Genomic DNA, 21,752 nt, shown 5'->3' on the forward strand with positions numbered 1-21,752 from the left:
ACTTCCTGGACAGGTAGGCATCAACAGGAAGTCCAGCAAAACAGCCCCCAAAATAAATGTCACAAATGAGACCCCTCAATGTTTTTAAAGACAATACTAAAGTACATTGCATGAACTAAAAATTTTACATTAAAATCTTCTTACGACAGACATGTTGTTAAATCTAAAATATATTAAGAAAAAAAAAAAAAGCACATTGCAATTGTTCCCCACTAAAATCACATCTTTCTGAATTCAAACACGAACATTTATTACAGTCAGACAAATCATCAATGTATTGTTCATCTGCATTATTCATGTTTCAGTCGCTCTAATGTTTCAGTGGCTGTCAGAGTGCATCTCTGTTGTGTGAACTTGGTCTGTTTCTGTGCACTCCAGGAGAATTAGATAAGACAACATGGTGAATTCAGGCCTGGCAATAAATCATTTTATGGGCTCAGATTAACCACAACTAATAAATCATCTTTTCTAGGTTGAGTACACATCCTTTGCAGACAGTCAAAGTAGAGACAGGGCAGATATGTCTCGTACTGTAGATACAGTCCAATACACAGGGTCTGATGTAACATGTGCTCATATGTAACACTTTCTGGCAGTTTTAAAGTTGAGGCATGGGCTTCATTACAACTCCAGTAATACCTGGTAAAGAAGAGCAGATAGGTGTAAACAAAAGTCCAAATTACAGGAACTACTTTATTTTACAGATACTTGCTTGCACCCAATGCTCCACAGGCCCTTTATTTATTGATATTAGCTACATGCTACCACACAATGCTATCTGGTTGAGAAGAACTGGAGTTTACAATTTCAATTACCTATTCAACTGGGTTTAGTTAATGATGAAACCAGCAGCATGGCTCTATGGATGGCAATGTCAGTTGGTTGGTCCCCCACTTTAATCCAGACTGAAATATGTTGTCAACTACTGGATGGATTGCCGTGACATTTGGTTCATACATTCAGAGGGGAGCGTACCCATGTTCCCCGGGTCATATGTTCCCCGCTTTGTATGGGACCGGGGAACCCTAACCCTAACCCTAACCTCAGCGGGGAACATAGGACCCGGGGAACATAGGGATGACCCCCATTCAGAGGATGAAACCTAAAGATTTGGTGATGCTCTGAGATTTCTTTTAATCGCCACCATGAGGTTGACATTTGTGGTTGAGAGTAAAACATCTTGACAACTATCGGATGGATTGCCAGAAAATCCGATCCAAACATTCATGAGCCCTTCAGGATGAATTTTAAAAGCTTTGGAGATCCCTTTACTTTTCATTTAGTGCCACCATCACATACAAATGTGTCCAATACTTTAAGACCAAATACCTGCGAAACTAATGACAATCCCATCAGCCTCAGGTGTGTGCTTATTAGCAAGTGTTAGCATGCTAACAGGCTAAACTAAGAAAGAGAGCCTGGTTAATAATACCCGCTAAAATCAGGATGTTAACATTGTCATTGTGAGCACATTAGCTTATTATGCTAATGCTTTTCTTCGATGGCAGACCTAACAAAATTAAAGTTAAATAAACATGCACAATCTTTAAAGGTTGTGCTTCCCCTATTCCACCAGGCCAAAGGCTTCTGACTTACAGATCTCCCCTCTCAGAGTATCAGAGCGTAGCAAGAATACATCAAAACAAATGTACACAATCAAACTCAGGAGGAACATGTCAACAAACATGATTCTTCATCTGAGCCTGCAGGTCAAATTAAAGCCTGTGGGGCCTCGTTGTACGGCGACCTCTGACCGTCACGCTGATGGAGAAACCAAAAATAAACCAACAGAAAAATGCAACAAAGAAACTCTCCAATCCTCAACGTACCTCCCAAGTTCATAAACACTAGTAGTCAATCAACCCGGACGCAGCCTCTTATTTTCAAAAGGAAGTGACTTTTCACAAACGAGCAGCTGTATTTTCTATTGTTATATCCTTTTACGGTGAGGGATCCCAACACTATTAAAGTGGAATCACCTTAACCCAGTTGGACCTGCTTTTGTCACAGCTGAGGGGTTTTCTACAAGAACGATTGGTGGGGTTTTGTATACACTCACGCTCGACTGGTCCTATTATCTTTGCTTCACGTGTTCCCCCCCGAGTTTGTTCAGGGTCTGTAACAAAGAAAGTAGCTTATTATCACCCACCGGAGGAGTTGTCTGCACATGTACGATTCGGTAATTGCTGCCGCTTAACAAGCAGACTGAATTGGACTTGACATTGAGCCATTATTAGGAAATGAAATGCTGTTTTTGCAATTATGGGAGTTTGGCAGGGCCCAGTAAATCTCCCCTTGAAGGATAAAAAGAGAATAGTTACATCCACATAGATACAGACATATTGTGTCATATTTGAGAGTATACGCAAGGTTTTTCACTTGATGTGTAATAAACCAAGGGTGAAATGTATGAATGAAAGGAGGATTTTTTTCACTGAAATGTCGTTTTTTTTCTGGATGAAGAGTCATTGTTACTCAAACCAGACTCATTCTTGTGACTTTGTTGGAACTACTTTGTTTGTTACAGGCTTAAAAGAAAAAGAATGAATGACTTGCTGCTGTTCATCAATCAGTGACAGCATTAGTAGTGTCCTGGACTACCTGTTGCAGGACATTTGTTCTCGTGGGTAAAGGAACAAACAAGGTGTGACTTTGACCTGACAGCAGAACAAATCAGAATTTGAAAAAACTTTACCGCTTCCAAAATGCCTGACAAATATCTCTGTTAGCTCAAAACACTGATGTTAATTTACTGTGTATCACTGTGTACATCTTTTGCCTGATTTCTTTATTATTGTTTGAGAGCTAGAATATTATTTTTCTTCTTTTCTGTCCCACTAATCAGTTCACAACCCCTCAGATTTATCTTGTGACCCCTAAGAGGGGTCCTGACTGACCATAGCATGTATTAATGCATAATAAATATATAAATAAAAATAATGAATGCAATAATGAAATTCCTTTAATATTAACATTCATTTGTTTCTGATGTAGGGAGTAAGTGGGGCAGAAGTGACACATTAGGCGTCTGAATTACCATTTTAGATTATTTTTAATTTATGAAGGAAGAGTTTTAACCCCTAAGCTACAGTACAGAACAATCAGCATAATGTCCATTAATAGTAAAGCATGTGAATGTGTGATGTTAATTGAAAGTAATTCTCAATTATATATTAAAATAACAACTTAAAGCCCATTTGTTTTCTTTGGCTTTTTCTTGATTTTATAACTTGTTATTGTCTTTTATATACTATATTGTCCTCTCTCTCCCTCCCTCTCTTATTCTTCCATAACGTTTGCTTGCTTGCTTTAATCAAATTATGCTAAATTACTGCACTCTGATTCAAAATCTGAACTTTAATGTTGTTTGCAAATATTGTAAATAATGAAAAGTATTAAAACCTGACAGCTTCATACATTTAAATCCAAATCTTAAATTTGCATACTAAAATCAGTTAATGAGAGTTTTAAACAAGAAATAATAGTAACCCCCTGCTGTGCTACCGGCACCTGGTGGAACTATATTCACATGGTGGACTGAGCGTTCATAAATAGTCATAGTTACAAACTGATCTTGAGTAGGGACATAAGCGTATTAAAGCTTCTTTGAGAACAGAGAGCAGCTTCACTGAACTGAAATGAGGCGTTACTTACCTACTTGCCAGCAGCATGATGCTAATACAACATGGCAGCTTGGGGCAGCTCTATGCTACTTTCTCAGCCTCACCAAGTAATTGGTGAACCCAGCACCCCACCTGACATGGGTGGCTCGGGGAACTGGTCCCAGAAAAAGCAAACAGGGTCAATCCTACGTGGGATTGTTGTATGTTCACTAAAGAGCATGTGACAAGGAAAACCAGTCGCTCCTTCAAACTTACAGAGAGAGGCGCTGGCCCTATTCGACACATGTGTTTGGTTTGGTTTAGACTTCAGGCCCATCATTCTGTACATTCGTTGGGAGGGATTGTGGTGGCATTAACGTCAAGTTCCAACATTCCTACAATAGTTTAATTTGTGGAGCAATGGGGCAACCTTTTCTGAGCTAACTGTCAGATACACTTAGTACAGAAGCCGTAGGAGGCAAGAGAGAGAAAATATGGTGATCCAAGTCTGATCTAAATAGTTTTCTTTCCTGTGTTTAGGACTTAAAACTGCAGTAGTTAACTTTTATAAAAATAACTTATTAAATAACATATATGCTGAAACTTTCCCTATATCCTAACAGTAGTACACAAAACAGATAATCTGTGATTGATTAGCTTCCTCTGGCTCCTCTTAGTGCTCCTAATGTCATTTGCAAGGATCTAACGCGCCCACCTGAACAAAAACGACTAATCAGAGCAGAGAAAGATAGTTGATTTTTGAGACACATTAAATACAGACACTTTGTGGCTTGAAGCTAGTTGACTGTTGATTCTCATTCCCAGATCTGTCTCTTGTACTTCTGGATTTAGCACATAGACGTTTCAGCAAATATGAAGTTACAGGTAATTAAAAGTTTATAAAAATAACTGCAGCTTTAATTTCTCCATGTGCTCCACAAGGTAATTGTGTGTTAGTTAACATCACTTTCATGTCTGTCTTTTGGTTAGGAATGTCACTAGGAGAAATTAAAACTCACCTGAAAGAAAACATGAATGCTCATTTAAAATGTGGTGTAGAAGTGTACTTTAGCCTCTTGTGGCCAAACTGAGTATTACAACAACAAACACAAAAAAGCTTTTTTTAACCTGTTCTTAAGTCATAAACACACAAGAGAAACTAATTTATATCAGACTAAGAATATGGATCACCAGATTTTTTTTTTAGTCTCAGGGTTTCTGTAACTCACTAAAATAACTAAAGGTTTCTCATAAAATCTCACAATTTCAAAGCCTACATACAGTGACTAATATAATTAGTGGACAGATATCTTGAGACGTGCACTTGACTTGAAGATCTTATCTTGATGCCAGATGGATGCTCACAGCATTAGACAGCTCATTATATATTCATTTGATTCCTAAGAGCATTTTTTAGACAGAGGAAAATGGTAATAGCTTTTAAATTATGAGTAAACCCAGTTTGTTCCTCTCATGTAATGTAATTAAAGAGTAACTGCACCCTTCAGTCCTGCTAGTTCCCTCCCTCTCAGCGGAAAATACATCACAGACCTGCAAAGGACTTCAGGCAGCGTGGCCTCGACACGACCGGAGTAATTGACAGACCAATAAATACATGGCTAATGTAGTCTTTAAACTCTGTATCATGGTAAATGGACTGCACTTGGCTTCACCCAACACTGGGCACAATTTGGGGTTTAGTATTTCGTTCAAAGACACTCTGACATGCAGAGGGAGGAGCCGGGGATCAAACCACCAATCTTCTGATTAGTGGTGTTAATATGCGTAAAGCAGATTTGAGGAAGACCCATTCACTGTATCTTTTAAGGGCCTCCCACCATTCCTGCTAGTTACACCTGAGCTTTAGATCTGCTTTGACCTGATTGATAAAGTGGACAATGTTGACTATTGAACTGATTCTTAAATGTTAGCATCAGCTCATCTTAATATCAAGACAGGACACACAACATACAACAGTTGACAACATGAGTCTTCTCTGATTACTCCGTTACAATACAATGAATACTATCAGGGAGATCCCCCCCCCCGCTATGATAACACCAATTTCCAGGTATCACTATGCCACAATGAATTCCAGTATTTGAAACATACCTGTATGTCATGGAAAAAGAAATTGTTGGTGCCATCTGTCAGTCTCCTGAAAGCTCTCCACAGAAGGTTACATGTTCCTGGGACAATGTACAGTGTTTTCCTGCTGTATAGATGGAGGCCTCTCCTCCGCTGTTTGGCTGACCGAGTTTGGTGCCAAATCATGTGTTTGTGTTTTGTAAATCCCCTGAGAAGCCTGTTTTTTTTTTTTTTTTTTTTTTCACTGACTTGTCATGGGTCAAATAGTTCACTAAGCAGACTTTTCTCTACAATTCTCTAATAGTATTCCTCGACCTTTATGTGGGTGTAATTTGCTTTTCCCATGCTTCTTTCATGACCTTACATAAAAATGCTTAAGAGCTGTTTTGTTTATAAGATTTGGGACTTCACTGGACCCTGGGGCTCTTGTTCACTTTACGCCATTTTGTTCTACTTTTCATTGTTGTGATCTTGTGTCTCTTTGGTGCTTTGTTAAGGTGAATATGTCTTGTTGTGGTGTTTCTTTGCCTCTTCTATGTTTTGTTCAAACAGTACCTCTAGCCTAGCCACCTCCCCTTTTTAATAAACTCTTTCTTCTTTCCAGTCATACATTATATCCATGTTCATTTATTTCCTTCCTTCCTTGTCTTTTATTCTATAGGATTAATGGTTTTAGGGCTATAGAAATATTATAGGAACTTTCACAAGCCAAAACATGCTAGATGAGCTTTGCACCTCAGAAAGTATTTAAGGTACAGATAAGATCCCCCAACAGGAATTAGATTTAAGTTCACAAAACATCCTTCCTGCTCACGTGTGTTGGAGGTAGATATGTAATTATATGCTGACAAACGTAACAGTGATTAATCAGGTCAAAAAGGGGTTTATGTAGAGTGCAGGTTGTAGCTGCTTTAAAGAACATTTTTAACAGTCTAGTAGATCTATAGTTTAGATCAGCAGTTCCCAACTTGGTGGGAGTCACTAGAAAATTAGTAAGACAGGAAAGAAGGCAAAACATACTTCTGTTACACAAAATCATATTTTTTCAAATATTTGCTTACTTTTTGTGGAAAAACTGGATGCTTTTACTTCTTGAAGCCTCAAAAACGGAAAAAGGGGACGATCACTCTTTAGTGGAACTTATCAGAGTATTTTCTTATTTAAACATATGTGATGTAATAATGTAGACACTGGTTCATTTTAAGGTGTCATGAGGTAAAAACACCAGTCAGATGACTGCAGTCGAAAGATTTTTAAATACTTTCTAAATTATATCCTTAAAATGGTTTCTAGGAAATATATATCACTTTTGTACTGTATGTTATTTGTTGAAATACATTTGATTCAGAATCAATGTGTGTAATCTACAGTACACACAATCATTTTCAGCTTACAATCACTGGAATAAACTCATTTTATAGTCAATGACTTTGTTGTTTATCTGCATTAATTGAAGCTGCAACTGGAAAGACAAAAAGAGGAAATCGGGACAGCCTTTTAGTCCTGACTCAGCATAATGCTAAAGACACACCTGCACAGCAATATTTCTATCTGAAGAAGTTGATTCAGCCTGCCCCCTGGTGGCCATCTGGTTTTATTACCTCCTGAAAATCTAATAACTGAACCAAATTACAAGTAGGAGAAATGATGTGAGCATTCAAAAAAAATTATTTCCCTTTTAAAAGTGTTTTTTAAATGTTGTTTTGATCCACTTCTTGTTTGCCAAGAGATATAAATAAAAGTGTGGTTAGGTGCAGCTGTAAGGACTCAAACTGTGACTGTATAAAAGCTCTTTATTTCTGCTGTAAAACTGTTATAAAAGTCTTAATCTTTCATTTATTATTGTCATTAATAGAAGTTTTGTTATTGTCAAGGCAAAAGCTTAAGGTGCTTACGTTACAGTTTCAAGTTTGGATTTGGGACCAAACAGAGCACTTGTAGGTTAAAATGTGAAAGCTAACATGAAGGCCAGCCAGCTAGCTTTGACACTTTCCTGCGGTGTAACACCAACAAACAGCAGCACATTTATTACATGATAACTCGGTTTGTGTGTATGCTGCAGTAGTGAAAGCTCTAATAGTGTCTGAGCAGCCAGGTTGGTGCAGGTCCACCCGGCAGGACAAAGTAGTTCCACCACCAGGGCTTCTCTGCCCTCTCCTCGCGGATCTGGCTCAGATCAGCCATCTGGGTGTAGCGCTCGTACTGATTGTAAGGGTCAAAGCGGTCGTAGGTGCCCATAGACGGGAGAGTTTCATCCTCTGCTTGCATGTCAGCCTCTTCTGCAGCTTTCTGCAGCACAAAGTCCACCCGGCCGGCTGTATGCATGCGAGGGGGCAGGTGGACTTTCTTCAAAGCTCTGGTGTAGCCAGGGGCTGAGGCGGTCACAATGTGGATTCCAGGAGTGAGGAGGCGCCAGTAGTCTCCGTTTTCAGCTGGGTGGGGAGAAGGAGACGAGAGTGGAGGGAGAAGTGTTTAGAGTCATAATTTACATGCGTACATGAGTTTTTTGAAGGAGCACTACACAAATTTCACACATGAAAATCTGTTTACTCATCACGGGGGAAAGCCTGCGTTATCAGGGGCTGATCTAGAGGGGTAGATTGGGGTGGCAGCTGCCCTAAAAAAATGACTTGCCCCCCAGTTTGAAGTGAAATGCCGTCAAATTTAACACATTAATTTAGATTAATGTTAAAAACACATAAAGAAATGGAAATTAACACATCATTTCAATTTAATGATCTGCTATGGCCACATTGTCGACTCAGTAATAGGCTTTAATTAAAAAAGACTATTTGGATTTAGATAAAATAAATAAATAAAACACCGGTGTGGAATTTGTGAATTCAGGTAGGGTCTAATGCAGCATTCATATCATACAGGGTGAATGGTGACATGTTGGTCATGTGAGGGTTACAAATACTGTGCATTGATTTTAAATGGTAAATTTGGTTGAAGTGAGGAATCTTTGTTTGGTTGTCAGGACATTTCAGCCTTTGCTACATTGATTTTGACCATTGTCTTATACTTAATCTCTCGCAAGATCCCTACTTTATGGACGTGATGTTAAATGGCTGGACAAACTTTGCCATTATGAACACAAGAACTTGGAAAAATGGACTAGGAAACAAACTAAAGTCATATTTTTGGCTAATCTAATAGAATAATTGCATCTTGTTAGCAGCTTATATTTATTACCTGTGGTGACATCATGCCGTATTCCTCTGACTGATATCCGCGCACCTTTGATTGCATTTCCCTCCTCGTCTTTTACGATGCCTTTGATACCTCGATGGGCCTGAGGAACAACGCAAAACAAGGTGCTCACTAAGAACAGACAGAAAAACAAACTTCTCATCTAATACCAACTCTAAATGTACTTAAATAATGACAGAGGATTAGTCGTCAACCACTACAGAGCATGCAGTCAAAATAGGGATGCACCGACTTGATACAGTGGATGTATTTATGTAACTCATAGCCTCCACTTACACTGTAGTTAAGAAACATCTGATTGATGCATCCCAGAGCCAAACACCATGATATCAATAAAAACAACAAAGCATTATCATGTTCTTACTGTCTCCATAAATGTGGTTAAAGCCTCTTGGTTTTCATGCCAGGCGATAAACAAATCCTCTTCGGGGGGGAATTTATCACAACCCAGCTCCACAGTCACCTCAAAACAGTTGGTGTGAAGATAGTTGAAGTCCTGCATGCCTGACCGGGGACACAAACAAAAACTGCTTCACCCAGAAATCCATGAGAAGCTGTGCTGACCTTTCCCCTACACCATCTCAGAGGTTTCCTCCTCACTGCTTCTGGTCATACAGCGCCCTCTAGTGGCCCCACTAAACACTTTCAGACTGATCCAGAAATAAACACCGTGAAACTATTACTGAGGAATAATGTTCACTTTTCCAACTCACTGCCTGCTATGCTGGACCACTGCGCTCCATTAACGATTCCTTTCTGACTGATGGAGTGAGACGATCCACAGCGGGCGTTTTCATTGGACATTCTTTCATGAGTAGTTGCATATGTCCTTGAAAGAAACTTGAATACCTACGAAATAAAAACCTGAGGGTTATGTTTCTCTTCCTTAAGTTCATTACATATGTGAAGATAAACATTTACATTAAGTTTTTAAATATGTCCAAAATTAGGACGCAGGGAAAGTAAATGACTGTACAAATCCTAACCAGTTATTTCCATACTCACTGTGACATACCAGTACATTAATTCATAATAAATACGTTTTATAGGTCATAATATATATAATATATCCACTTTCATGCTATTTTAGTTATTGTCTGTAGCTATTATTCACAAAAGATTTTAAAGACAAAGTTAAGTCATCTTTTTCTTCTTTTAGTTTGTCAGTTCAGTTCACTTTTGACTTGTGAAGAGAGAGACTTCCAATCAGGTGATTGAAGTGTTTCAAGGAGCCCGTTCACCTGATCGTCAGGTGTTGGGGAGAACATGTTGCGCTCCAGCGGGTGTTTGGACAGATCGTAGGGGTAGGACACCACCAGGTCTCCGCCGTGGAAGTTAGCAGAGAGCACGAACGGGATGGAGCGGATCCATTTCATGACAGCGTAAGTCTCCGGTGCAACCTGTATTGCAGCATTAAGACTTATTCGGACCAAGAAATGAAACAAGTTTATTAGGCTATAAAATATTATTCACTGACATGACATATATGGATAAAGATTCATACTGTACCTTACCAAACCAGTAATAGTCTGGGATTGGGATGTGGTCGGTGCGGTAACCCTTTTGTCTGCGTCTGGCGTAAACAACAGACGTTAAATCGGGAAAGTTTCTGTTCAGGTCGATGTTCTGAGCGTTGTTTCGGCCGATGTTTTGAGAGTCATATCGGTGACCCTGCAGAATTCACAAACTAGAAAATTAGACAATGACACTTATTTTACAGCTAAGTATTAATGATTTTAACGACTAGGCGTATGACCACATTTATCATAAATCAATGTTACATGTGTTTTACACAAACAGGCGTGTTGTTTGTATGCCTGTGTCATAATGCCCAGATCTAATATTCATGGTTCTAGACCTGCCCTATTTGAAGTGAAGTGTCCTGAGATAACTTTTGTTATGAACTGGCGCCATACAAATAAAAATTAACTGAAATTAAATTAACTTTTATACATTATAGATAGTGGTCCTTTCTCCTTATAGACCTGATGTTTTGTTGTATTTTATTCCTCAACTGCTGGATGGTTTGGGGTTGTTATACAGATGTTTTTGCTCTATTGTGATCTATTTATCATCATTGTAAGATCTAAATATTGACATTTTTGCCTTTATTTACCTTTTGTCCTTGTCAGCTCCCTTGACTTATTTTACCTACTTTACTGGATGGCAATGTGCGCGTGGATCATATATTATATATATATATATATATATATATTTATATATATATATATATATATATATATATATATATACATATATATGTATATATATATATACATATATATATATATACATATATATATACATATATATATATATATATATATATATATATATATATATATATATATATATATATATATATATATATATATATATATATATACATATATCATATATATACATACATACATACATACACTCGTCTCACTGTTATATTCACTCCCCTCCAAAAGTATTGGAACAGTGAGGCCAATACTTTTATTTTTGCTGTATACTGAAAACATTTGGGTTTGACATCAAAAGATGAACATGAGACAAGAGATCAACATTTCAGCTTTGATTTCTGGTATTTACTGTATCTGACACACAACTAGCATGTTTGAACCCATGCATTTTTCATGTGAGCAAAAGTATTGGAACATGTGATTGACAGGGGTGTTTTGTTTCCCAGGTGTTTCCTATTACATTGATTACTCAAACAATAAATAGCGCTGAATGTCTATGCTCAGTTTCAGATTTGGGTTTTGCCTGTGCATTTATAGTTAGAGGTGTAACTGACATGAAAACCAGAGACCTGTCTATGGGTAAAAAAACAAGCAATTGTGAAGCTGAGAGAAGAGCCATTGCACAATCATTGGCCATAGCCAGTGCAACCATTTGGAATGTCCTGAAGAAGAAAGAAACCACTGGTGTACTAAGTAACAGACATCGAATGGGTAGACCAAGGAAAACAGCCGCAGTTGATGACAGAAACATTGTGAGAGCTGTAAAAAAAAAAAAAAAAAAAAAAGACCTTAAAACAACTGTTTGTGACATCAGCAACAACCTCCAGAGGGCAGGAGTGAAGGTATCACAATCTACTGTTCACAGAAGACTTCATGAACAAAAGTACAGAGGCTACACAAGAAGATGCAAACCACACCAAGAATATGAAGGCCAGGCTGGAATTACAGAGACAAGCCTCAAAGATTCTGGGACTATCAATCTCCAGACCTAAACCCTATAGAGCATTTTACCTGCTAAAGAGGAGACTGAAAGGAGTAACCCCCCAAAAAACCAACAACAACTGAAAGAGGCTGCAGTGAAAGCCTGGGAAAGCATCACAAAAGAAGAATGCAAAAGTTTGGTGATGTCAGTGGGTCACAGGCTTGATGCAGTTATTTCAAGCAAAGGATTTGCAACTAAATATTAAGTCTTATTCACTTTAATGTATTTTAAGTCTATCTGTTCCAATACTTTTGCTCACCTAAAAAAGTGGTGTTGCTTAACAAATAATGCTGTCTTCTAAAGGTGTGTATCAGATCCAGATATAAATACCTGGAAATAAAAGCTGAAATGTTGATCTCTTGTCTCATGTTCATCTTTTGATGTCAAACCCAAATGTTTTCAGTCTACAGCAAAAATAAAAGAATTGGTCTCACTGTTCCAATACTTTTGGAGGAGAGTGTGTATATATATATATATATTGAGACAAGTGTGTTTTACACTTTTCTTTACTTGTGTTTTAGCTGATTAGGGCTATAGCCACTGACAGTAAATATAATGGACAGAGCTTCCAGGTCTGAAAAGTGAAGCCAATGTGGAAGTATCTTAAACCTACATTCTATGTAAAGGCCAGCAGCTCCATTGGCTGCAATTAAAAACGACACCATGCACTCTAATGGAGAATGAGCCGACTTCTCATTTGATTTATTAGCTCAGTAAACAGTTTCCCAACATGTTTTAAGTTTTAAGTCTTCTTCCATTCATTATGATGTTCATTTAGTAAATTATGGTCCAATTTAGAGTGAAATAGACAAAGTATTTATTGCTTTAGGGCGTGGCTACCTTGTGATTGACAAGTCATTCTCAGTCCGCTGGCTCCGTCTAACTGTCATGGCAACGACCACAATGCTACATTTGAGGCTTCGAAACGGTAATCCACAAACCAATGGGTAACATCACGATAGGTTCACACTTGGTTATAACTAGTTGTTATTTTCATTATTGATTAATCTAAAATGTATGTTCACCATGAGATATAAGACCACAAGGTAATGTCTAAATTATTGTTGTTTATTGTCCAACTAACGGTCCAAAACCCAATAATGTTTAAATTACCTCACATTTAAGAACCTGGAAACAGCTCGTTTGGCATTTTTGCTTTGAATCTCAAAACTATTGATGAATTTTCTCAAAGCAGAGTGCAATAGATGCTGTAATGTGTGTGAATGCATGTTTTCTATCTTGAAAATGGTCTGCACTCATGCTACAAGGTTTTTAAATATCTTACAAGCTCTGCTATGTTTCACTGTAACACTTAATGGATTATTAGGGTGGTTGGTCGGTTTTCTAAATACAAAACAAATATGACTCAAACTGCACAGCGATGACGGTGGAGAACTGACCTCCTCCTCCTCATCACCGTAGTTATTGTCCTGAACTCCAGTAATAGCCAACTCGTATCCGTCAGGGTTCATGGAGGGCAGAATATGGATGCGGGTGGTGTTGATAAGGGTCTGGATGCGCTCGGTCCCCAGCAGATACTCCGAGCACAGGTACTGAGCCAGGTAGATCAGCAGCTGCCGGCCCAAGACCTCATTTCCATGCATGTTGCCGATGTACTTTATCTCGGGCTCGACTACAGAGGGTTACAATAACAGTGACTAGTCTAACTTTGTTGATAATGAAAAAGGATGCAGGCCAATTACACAGACCTTTACAAGCTTTACTTACGCAGTTCATGTTCACCAGGGTTGTTTGAGAACTCAATCACGAGCAGCTCCCTGCCCTCCATACTGCGGCCGATGCTGTAGGTTCTTGCTATGTCGGGGCATCGATCTTCAACTTTCTTCAAGACACTGTTCATCTGAGCGTTGGAGTGGTAGCTGAACTGCATCGTGGTGGCAGAATCCTCAGGAGGAGGGATTTCCATGCTGTCAACGGCCTCTACATCCTGCTCTGCTGTAAAGAAAAACACAGCATGTCTTATCGCATTTGATCAATGTGCTTTTAGATCAAACAGTGACACATTTTTGATCTATTGAACCATAAAAAAAGCTGTCTCCATTCTTGTAGATCTGCCAGGCTATAAATAGTTGTCTGGTATGTACAGCAGAAACTAAAAAGAGGGTGAGGAAAGCTGATGTAACACAAAATGCCTGATGAGCCGAATGTGCTTATTTCAGCTGACACATTAAACTGCTAAACCAGCTGAGGTCTGCCCTTATTTTTGTATTCACACTTACAGAGACCAATAATAGCCCCCAAACCACATGGAACACATTAAACCTTCGTGCTGCAAGATTCAAATGACCTAGAAGACTGTATCTGTCAAAACTTTCACTACTGGTTTAAATTAATGGTTTTTACCGTGTAACGCTGCTGTTACAGGTTCCATATTCTTCTTCTTCTTAACAAGAGCCTGCGTGTATTACTGACCCGTTCCCATTGAACAGGATTAACTCTAACATATGGGGGCACAAACATACACCACTTCACTCTTTATTTATAGAAAAACATGTTAAAGTAGCATTAATGGATTTATTTGGCCACTTGGGGGTAGCAGAATAAGCTGTAAACAAAACACAGTATCACCTCATATAGTTGATATGGTGGATGTGTTTGCAAACAGTTGCCTATTTATACATTAAGTAGAAATAAAGATAATATTAGGATTTTTGTATGTTTTACTCTCCTTTCAGTTGTTTTTATCTCCATCAGCTCCTGAGAGGAATATCTGGCTCTTTAGCTGCTAAATGCTATAAAGTTAATGAGAAGCTGATGAACATATACAGCTAGTCACTAACTTTGTCAGTCATTCTGTGCTAGGATGATACAGCTGGTATATCAGAGTTTTTTCTGCTGAGAACAGCTTCTGCTGGAAACAAAGTTGGTTGAGAGACTGAACCAAAACACTAAAGCTGAATGCCATAAAACCAAAACAATTAGCTTAAAGAGCTAAAATGCTCAGTAAAGAGGAGAACAGCAGAGTCGATTGATAATTCTCTGTGGGTTTTTCAATACGAGCGACCCCTTTCACATTACACATAATAATAATTGTATATATTGTCAACGTAAAAATATTGATAAGTGCAGGTCTAAAGGCACAGTGTGTGACATTTAGGAGGATCAATATTAAAAAAAAATAATTCAAAACCCAAATTACATCAGCACAAACTAACAAAAGAACTCGAGCAAGTTTCATCAATAACCAATTCAGGGATTATTTCCATTACTGAATAATCTAACAATTATTTTGGTCTATAAAATGTTAGAAAATGGAAAAATGCCCCTCACAATATCCCGGAAACCCACAGTGACCGGTTTAAAATGCTAGTTTTGTTAAACATCTAATTATTATCATGACAAAAAATCTGCAAACATTTCATGCACTTTAAAATGACTTGGACTGATTGTTTCTAACAGCTTGACATTTAATGCTGCTATACGGTGTGAGACCAGTATTTTAAACTGCCCCCTGGTGTAACAGCCATGTTGTGTTCGTGTCTTCCCAAATTACATAAAGGGAGGCAAGACATTGCACCCACTCACATCTCTTTTACTACATATGTACTTACGTTATAGCTGTGGCAATTACTGTATGAAGAGCTTGAGGTCACACGATATCAAAACAGGAACAACGACATCAGGTTGAAATTCATTTGAATATGGGAATAATTACACGGTTCCGACCTGCTGCCAGACATCTGAACCCAATTCTTATTGACAGAAAATGTTTTGCACAGCAATAAAAAGCAAGACACTGTAGTATAGCACAGATCAGTGGAGTTTCATTGGTTGACTTTAAGACTTTTGACCATTTACACATTTTACTGTACACAAATGCTAAAATGAGACAACTAAATGCTCAAATCAGTTCCTGCTGTTCATGCTCTCATATGGCTCACACATGATTTCTGAGTGGCACATCAGAGTATCTTTTTTTATCTGTAGAAACCTGAAACCTGTTTTTGACTTCATGAATTTACAGCATTTTTTAGAGAATAGCATCAGACAGTGTTTGCCTTTCTGTGGTGCATTAAGGCACTCTCTATAAAGAGAGGCTGCTAATGAAAACACGTGAAAGTAGCCACAGGACGCAGCGTAAGTGAGGGTTTATGTGGGGAAATAAGGCGTTCCAGTTGGACTTTATTTTGAGGTGAGCCACATGAGCATGTGTGCAAACCAGATGCCTGCTGAAAACGTGTTTAGGGAAAATGCTCTATTGAAACACAAAGGACTATACTTGTGTTTGTCAGGTAAAAACTAATATTTAAAATAACAGCAAGGATATGATTAGTTGTAGCCAAAACTAAGCTCAGGTCTGTCCACAAAGGCTACATTCACACTGTAAGTCTCGAAATCTCTGATTCCACGACATCTTTTCTAAAAACTTGGAATGCAATGAAATTGCGGACAAAAGTGAAAATTTGTCTGTATAATTCATTAAAAAATTTAAGGCAACTTGTTCCAGTGTGAATAAAATTGCTGGTAATGTATGGCTCAACAAATCCCAGATTTGGGGCCCCTAAGGTCACAGTGCTAATGATGGTCCTCACCTCTGAGGCCCTCCAGCGGGTCATAACATCCCTCTTGGTCACTGACAAAGAAGCGATCACAGTCCAGGAAGTAGGGCCAAGCCATGTTTATGCCATCGAAAGCGTGGCTGCATCTTTTACGCACCATCTCACAGGTGGTGCGACAGGGCTTCAGCACCTTCGCCATCTCGCAGCGCGGCGCCAACACGGAGCAGCCCAGCATGCGGATCTCAGGGCTGCACTCTCCCCTGAGCAGGGACTCAACCACGCTTAGGAGGAGGTACTCAGCCCCAGCCTCGGCGTCCTCACGGGTCTTGTGGCCGAGGATGTTTGGGAACATGGTCTGAGTGTAGGACATGTCATCGCAGTAGGACAGGAACAAGTCTGTGCATTTGGCTGAGACAAAAGAAGGTTAGGAACATATTAAAATGAAAAGATTGCTCAGATTGATCAGCAGAAAAGATGAAAAAGTGCAGAAAACAGAATGGAGCAGTAACAGCCACTACTAATCTAACTTTATCCATCTTATCTTATTTCGAGACATGTGTCACACACTTAATCATGAGCCTCACTGTGCTGTCTTCAATCACCGAGCCCCAAATATTTCTATTATCTCTGGAAATTAGAATTTGAATATTTCATAGTGCCATTGATCATCTAAAAATACACATGATGGTCTTACAGCTTTCGGGCCTGATTCCATTAAGCCTACACCCAGTGACTTATGATCTCATTCTTCTTGTTTTTAAAAACACTGACTCAAATCAAATCTACGGGGATATACAGTAACTATACAAACACTCGACACGCCTGGGAGGTGTAGAGCCCCATCTTTCTCTGGTGAGAATAATCGCTGGGTTTAAGAGCAAAAAAAAAAAAAGCCCCAAATTATGAGTTAAAGGTCCAGTGAGGTGATCAGCTGCTACAACATGCTGGATGACAAACAGCTCATGCAGGACGCAGCTCTTCCTGCGTGCCCAAGGGTACTTACGTTTTTCTTCCACTGTTGGCTTGCACAGTCCTGCAAGACACATCAGTATGTCATTAGCTGACACTGTGGCAGACACTAGATGGCAGAGTGGTTTCTGGAAATGCCTCAATGTGGCCTACAAAATACTCTGCTTTCAACCTCTGGTTTTGCTTCAGCAGCTTTCTGAAATGTCTGTCTGTCTAGTATCAATAAGTGATGAGAGGGTCCACATTTTTATACAGGGTTATAAATCTTAATCACAAAGTTTAAAAAAGCATGCTTTCATCTGGGATATTAATACCATTTCACAAGCTACAGGCCAACATCTAATCATATTCACAAACATTTTGTGGCTTTCTAAAAGTTGCATACGAGCATTTTTCACTAGTTTTAGTGCATAAAAGTGAGTTTCTGGTTCTAGAAACTCAGCCTGCACATGGAAATAAGCCATACAACACAAGCAGCAGGTCCGGGTGCGCATATAATAATTAAGTATGTATTCACACAAAGCTGAACAACTTTACCTCGGAATCCTGGGTCGCATCGTGGAGGAGAACCGGACACAAGGACCAACAACTGTAGCAGGATCGGCAGCATGATGCGCATTTTCCGCGGTTTATATTTCGTTTCGATGTGGCACCTCACACACGCAGCCAGTGGGTGTGTGTGTGTGTGTGTGTGTGTATGTGTGTGTGCCAATCTGCACAAGTCTGCAGAAATTTCCTCTCAACTTCCCTCAGAGCGACCTTATTAGACGTATTACGGTCAAATATCAAGTTACAGAGGAAATGGCTCTGAGGTGAACTGGGGACATGTGCATGGAAATGTGCAAGTAAGATGTTGGGGAAATATGGCGCTCATTCACTGAGATTTAAGGTAAATTGATGAGGCGGGCTTGTGCTGCTTCCACCCTCCAACTTTTGTTTAGTTGTTGCCTTCATGATCCGGGCGGGTTTTGACTCTGGGTTCAGATTAATTAAAGTGCAAGCGTCCCCCTCACGTTGCCTTCTTCAGTCACCTGACATGGATTGACCAATAGGTTTTCAGGTCCTTAATTGGTAGAGGTATAACGATTGGCACCTTGACATTAAAGGTGCCAATCATTATTCTCAACATTAGCGATATTAGCAATTATTTGCATTTGAACTTTCTCTTTACTTACTCTAACTATGAGAATAATACATACTGTCAGTATATGAGCGTTAAAATCAACCAATTTATGAATTATGTGTTCTATGTAAAATGAGTTCACATGATTGGAGTACTTCAAAATGTTTCACGTATCAGAGAATCAAAGTATATCTCTCTATCTATCTACTTTTATCAGCAGAGATGGAACTTAATTGTTTTTAAAGCTAATCTAAGTTCATTTAGGTTTAACCAAAGCAGCTGCAAATGCATACAGCACCCATTTTTCTTTATCACATTATTTCTTTATTTATCACATCACAGTAAATGTACATAATGTCAATGACAGCATAATCTGAATAAAATTACAGACATCTCTGGGTTTGAACATTGTTGGAAACATTTGGGATAAAATACAACTGTGGTGTGGGTTGTTTTTTGCATTTTTTAGGCTAACCCTAACCCAGGTGCACATGGTGCACAGAGCAAGTATGCTGAACGTAGACCACTGGCTTTATATTTGTACCACTGACAAAAATATCACATATCACCCTCTGGTTTTTGAACATTTTTGATGATTAATTCTGGATTATTTTGGGTCAAGCTGTACCATTTAACTCCCTCTTAGAGCCAGAATATGGGAGGAAGCTTGAGTGCAGCTGAGAGGTTTGGAGCTGCAGCCATCCCCACTGGCTGTGATAGAAGACACATGGCAATCAAGCAAACATGACATTTAAGCCTGAAAATTCTCCATAATGGAACAATGATTCTCAAAATGACTCCCAAAATGTTAATGAGATGGAACAAGACCTTTGATTGTCTAAAGAGGAGAGTTAATTTAAGATTGATGATTGCCATCTGACCTGATTTCTTGTTCAAAAGATGCATTTAAAAAATCCTCATAAAATATCACATACAGAACATTTTGTCATGACTACCTTCATTTTCTAAGTGAGCTTATTTTACTCATTCAGCTAATTATAGGGTCTTCTCTCCTTCATGCTGAGCTGATCTGAATTAGCATAATGGGAAGCATGATTATTCATCATGCAGGCAGGCAGCCGCAGGACCCCTGGGTTCAAGACTGGATAGAGGATCTTGAGAGCAAGCTCGGCCCTCTGGCTTTTAATGAGTGGAGTGAGTTGATGGTAGTTTGAGCAAGAGTAACGTAGAAATACTACTGTATCTTTCAGCTAAATCAGGAATATGAATAATGCAGATTATTGTGTGGCCCAGAAACTAAGTGAATGGACATGAAGCCCTCTGGGAGAGATGACATCCTATTAGAAATATGTGTAGAGAAATACTTACAGAGTGGTCACTCTGCATAAACTGATACAGGTTCCTGTAATAAAAATAGGTCAAACAAAGAAAATTAATGATAAGATAAATCTTTAAGAAAAAAATAAGTCTAATAGAGAAGACTCAATGACTCTTTTTTAGTTTCTAACCATCTACAACTGATTGTGATCAGGGGTGCATATATATAGTGGTGGGTAGGTGTTTCCACTCATTGATTGATACAGTTGATCTGAGAATAGAGGAGTAAACTATCAGCCTCATTTCAAAGAGGTGGATAAACTGAGTTTCCCTGGGTTTACCCCACACTACACCTCTGATTGTGATGGACAAACACAGGTTTAAAATTGGTTGAATATGTTATATTAGCAGCAAAAAAAGAGTTTGAGGAAAGAGGCTGAAACTACAGGATGAAATCATTCAGTCTGTGTAGGTAAGGAAACTGGGAATGCTACAGTAGCTGTGTTTCTGCAGGGATAGTCCACCACGTTACTATTGGATCCCAAATTTCAGACATTCATAGTCCCCAGAGGTTGAAACCTACTGACTTTGTGTAGTTGCCGATTGCAACTCCCACGCTACACCCTCCCCTTTCCTTGGAGAATCTATCAAACAGCCCTTTCTAGAGCCAGTATTTGATTTGTCCCATATTGTAATGTAGTTCTACATGGTGGCCTCCATGGAATACGCTGCGTTTGTAGATAAAAATGGCTCATTCTAAGGTAAAGAAAATTAAATGTGTTCAGGTGATTATACACTAATGAAAACATACCTATGAATATTACATCCCATTTCTGCCAATAGATCCTCCAAAATCAATATTGTTATAATAATAATGTTTCTAAGGACAATGTGAAAACAATACCACACATGAAAAGGATTGTTTGTATTATCACCTGAATCTGATGCTCACCTCAGCTTCATATTGAGTTTCAGCCCATTGTTTAGCTGTCCGACAACTGTGAGAATATGTTAGCATGGATGTAGACTCTTAGTCTTGTTTCATCATCATCTACGAGACATCTGGCTCCGAAAGTCCTTCATTCTGTTTTTTGTAACACCTGGAGCATCATGTTTTAGCTAATGTCTGTCATTCTGTCTCTGTAGAGTTTTTTTTAACATAGGCTTACAGTAACCTAATGAACAAATGTAATCTAATCACTGTTTCATTGTGTCTGAGGGGGTTGAGGTGTTTACCACTGATACAGGACCACCTGCAGACTGAGAGTCAAACTGTCCTTAAATTGTCTCTAGGCTTAATCATTTAAGTTTATACTGAAACTATATACTATATACTATGTCAGAAGAGTCATATAGAAAACATGGTTTCAGGCGTTGGTTGATACTCTTTAAACTCACTCAACGGACTCAGTTGTTGTCCTTTTATACTTGAGCAGCACATATTTTACTATGCATACATTTTCCATTTGAGAAGTTTTAATCACTGGTTTCTCCTTTATCGCTTTTGGATGATTGGGGTTAATTAGCCGGTGTCTTAATAAAGCCAAGCCCTGGCTTTGGTACAACCTTGAGCTGTTTTTAGCATGAACTACTTGAATTCAGAGGTGCGGGTCGTTGAGTTAGTAAAAAAAAAGGTGATACCTTCACTTAATGCTGCAAATAATTACTGCTGGTCTGTTTCCATGCATCAAATTAAGCCTGAGTGATTACTGAGTCAGAATAAATCAGAATCACTAATCTACAAAACTG

The 21,752-nt window shown here is 38.7% G+C and overlaps 1 protein-coding gene across 2 annotated transcripts; it reads right to left on the minus strand.

The window, feature by feature from the left end:
* Positions 1-7,465: 7,465 nt before the first annotated feature.
* LOC127379492 (carboxypeptidase Z) lies at positions 7,466-18,343 on the minus strand. 2 transcript variants are annotated; one of them, XM_051429136.1, is made up of 11 exons: positions 18,140-18,343; positions 17,637-17,666; positions 16,667-17,041; positions 13,842-14,069; positions 13,514-13,746; positions 10,413-10,574; positions 10,145-10,303; positions 9,617-9,752; positions 9,268-9,407; positions 8,886-8,985; positions 7,466-8,122 (listed from the first exon to the last, which is right to left on the minus strand). In XM_051429136.1, the coding sequence occupies exons 1-11, from the start codon at positions 18,219-18,221 to the stop codon at positions 7,764-7,766; spliced, it is 2,004 nt and encodes a 667-aa protein (XP_051285096.1). In that variant the 5' UTR covers positions 18,222-18,343; the 3' UTR covers positions 7,466-7,763. The 2 variants fall into 2 exon arrangements, with proteins under 2 accessions (XP_051285096.1, XP_051285097.1); XM_051429137.1 differs by having other exon boundaries at positions 13,842-14,066; positions 18,140-18,196.
* Between the last annotated feature and the right edge of the window lie 3,409 nt (positions 18,344-21,752).

The sequence above is a fragment of the Dicentrarchus labrax genome, unplaced genomic scaffold (assembly GCF_905237075.1).
Source record: "Dicentrarchus labrax unplaced genomic scaffold, dlabrax2021, whole genome shotgun sequence".
NCBI classification, from domain to species: domain Eukaryota; kingdom Metazoa; phylum Chordata; class Actinopteri; family Moronidae; genus Dicentrarchus; species Dicentrarchus labrax.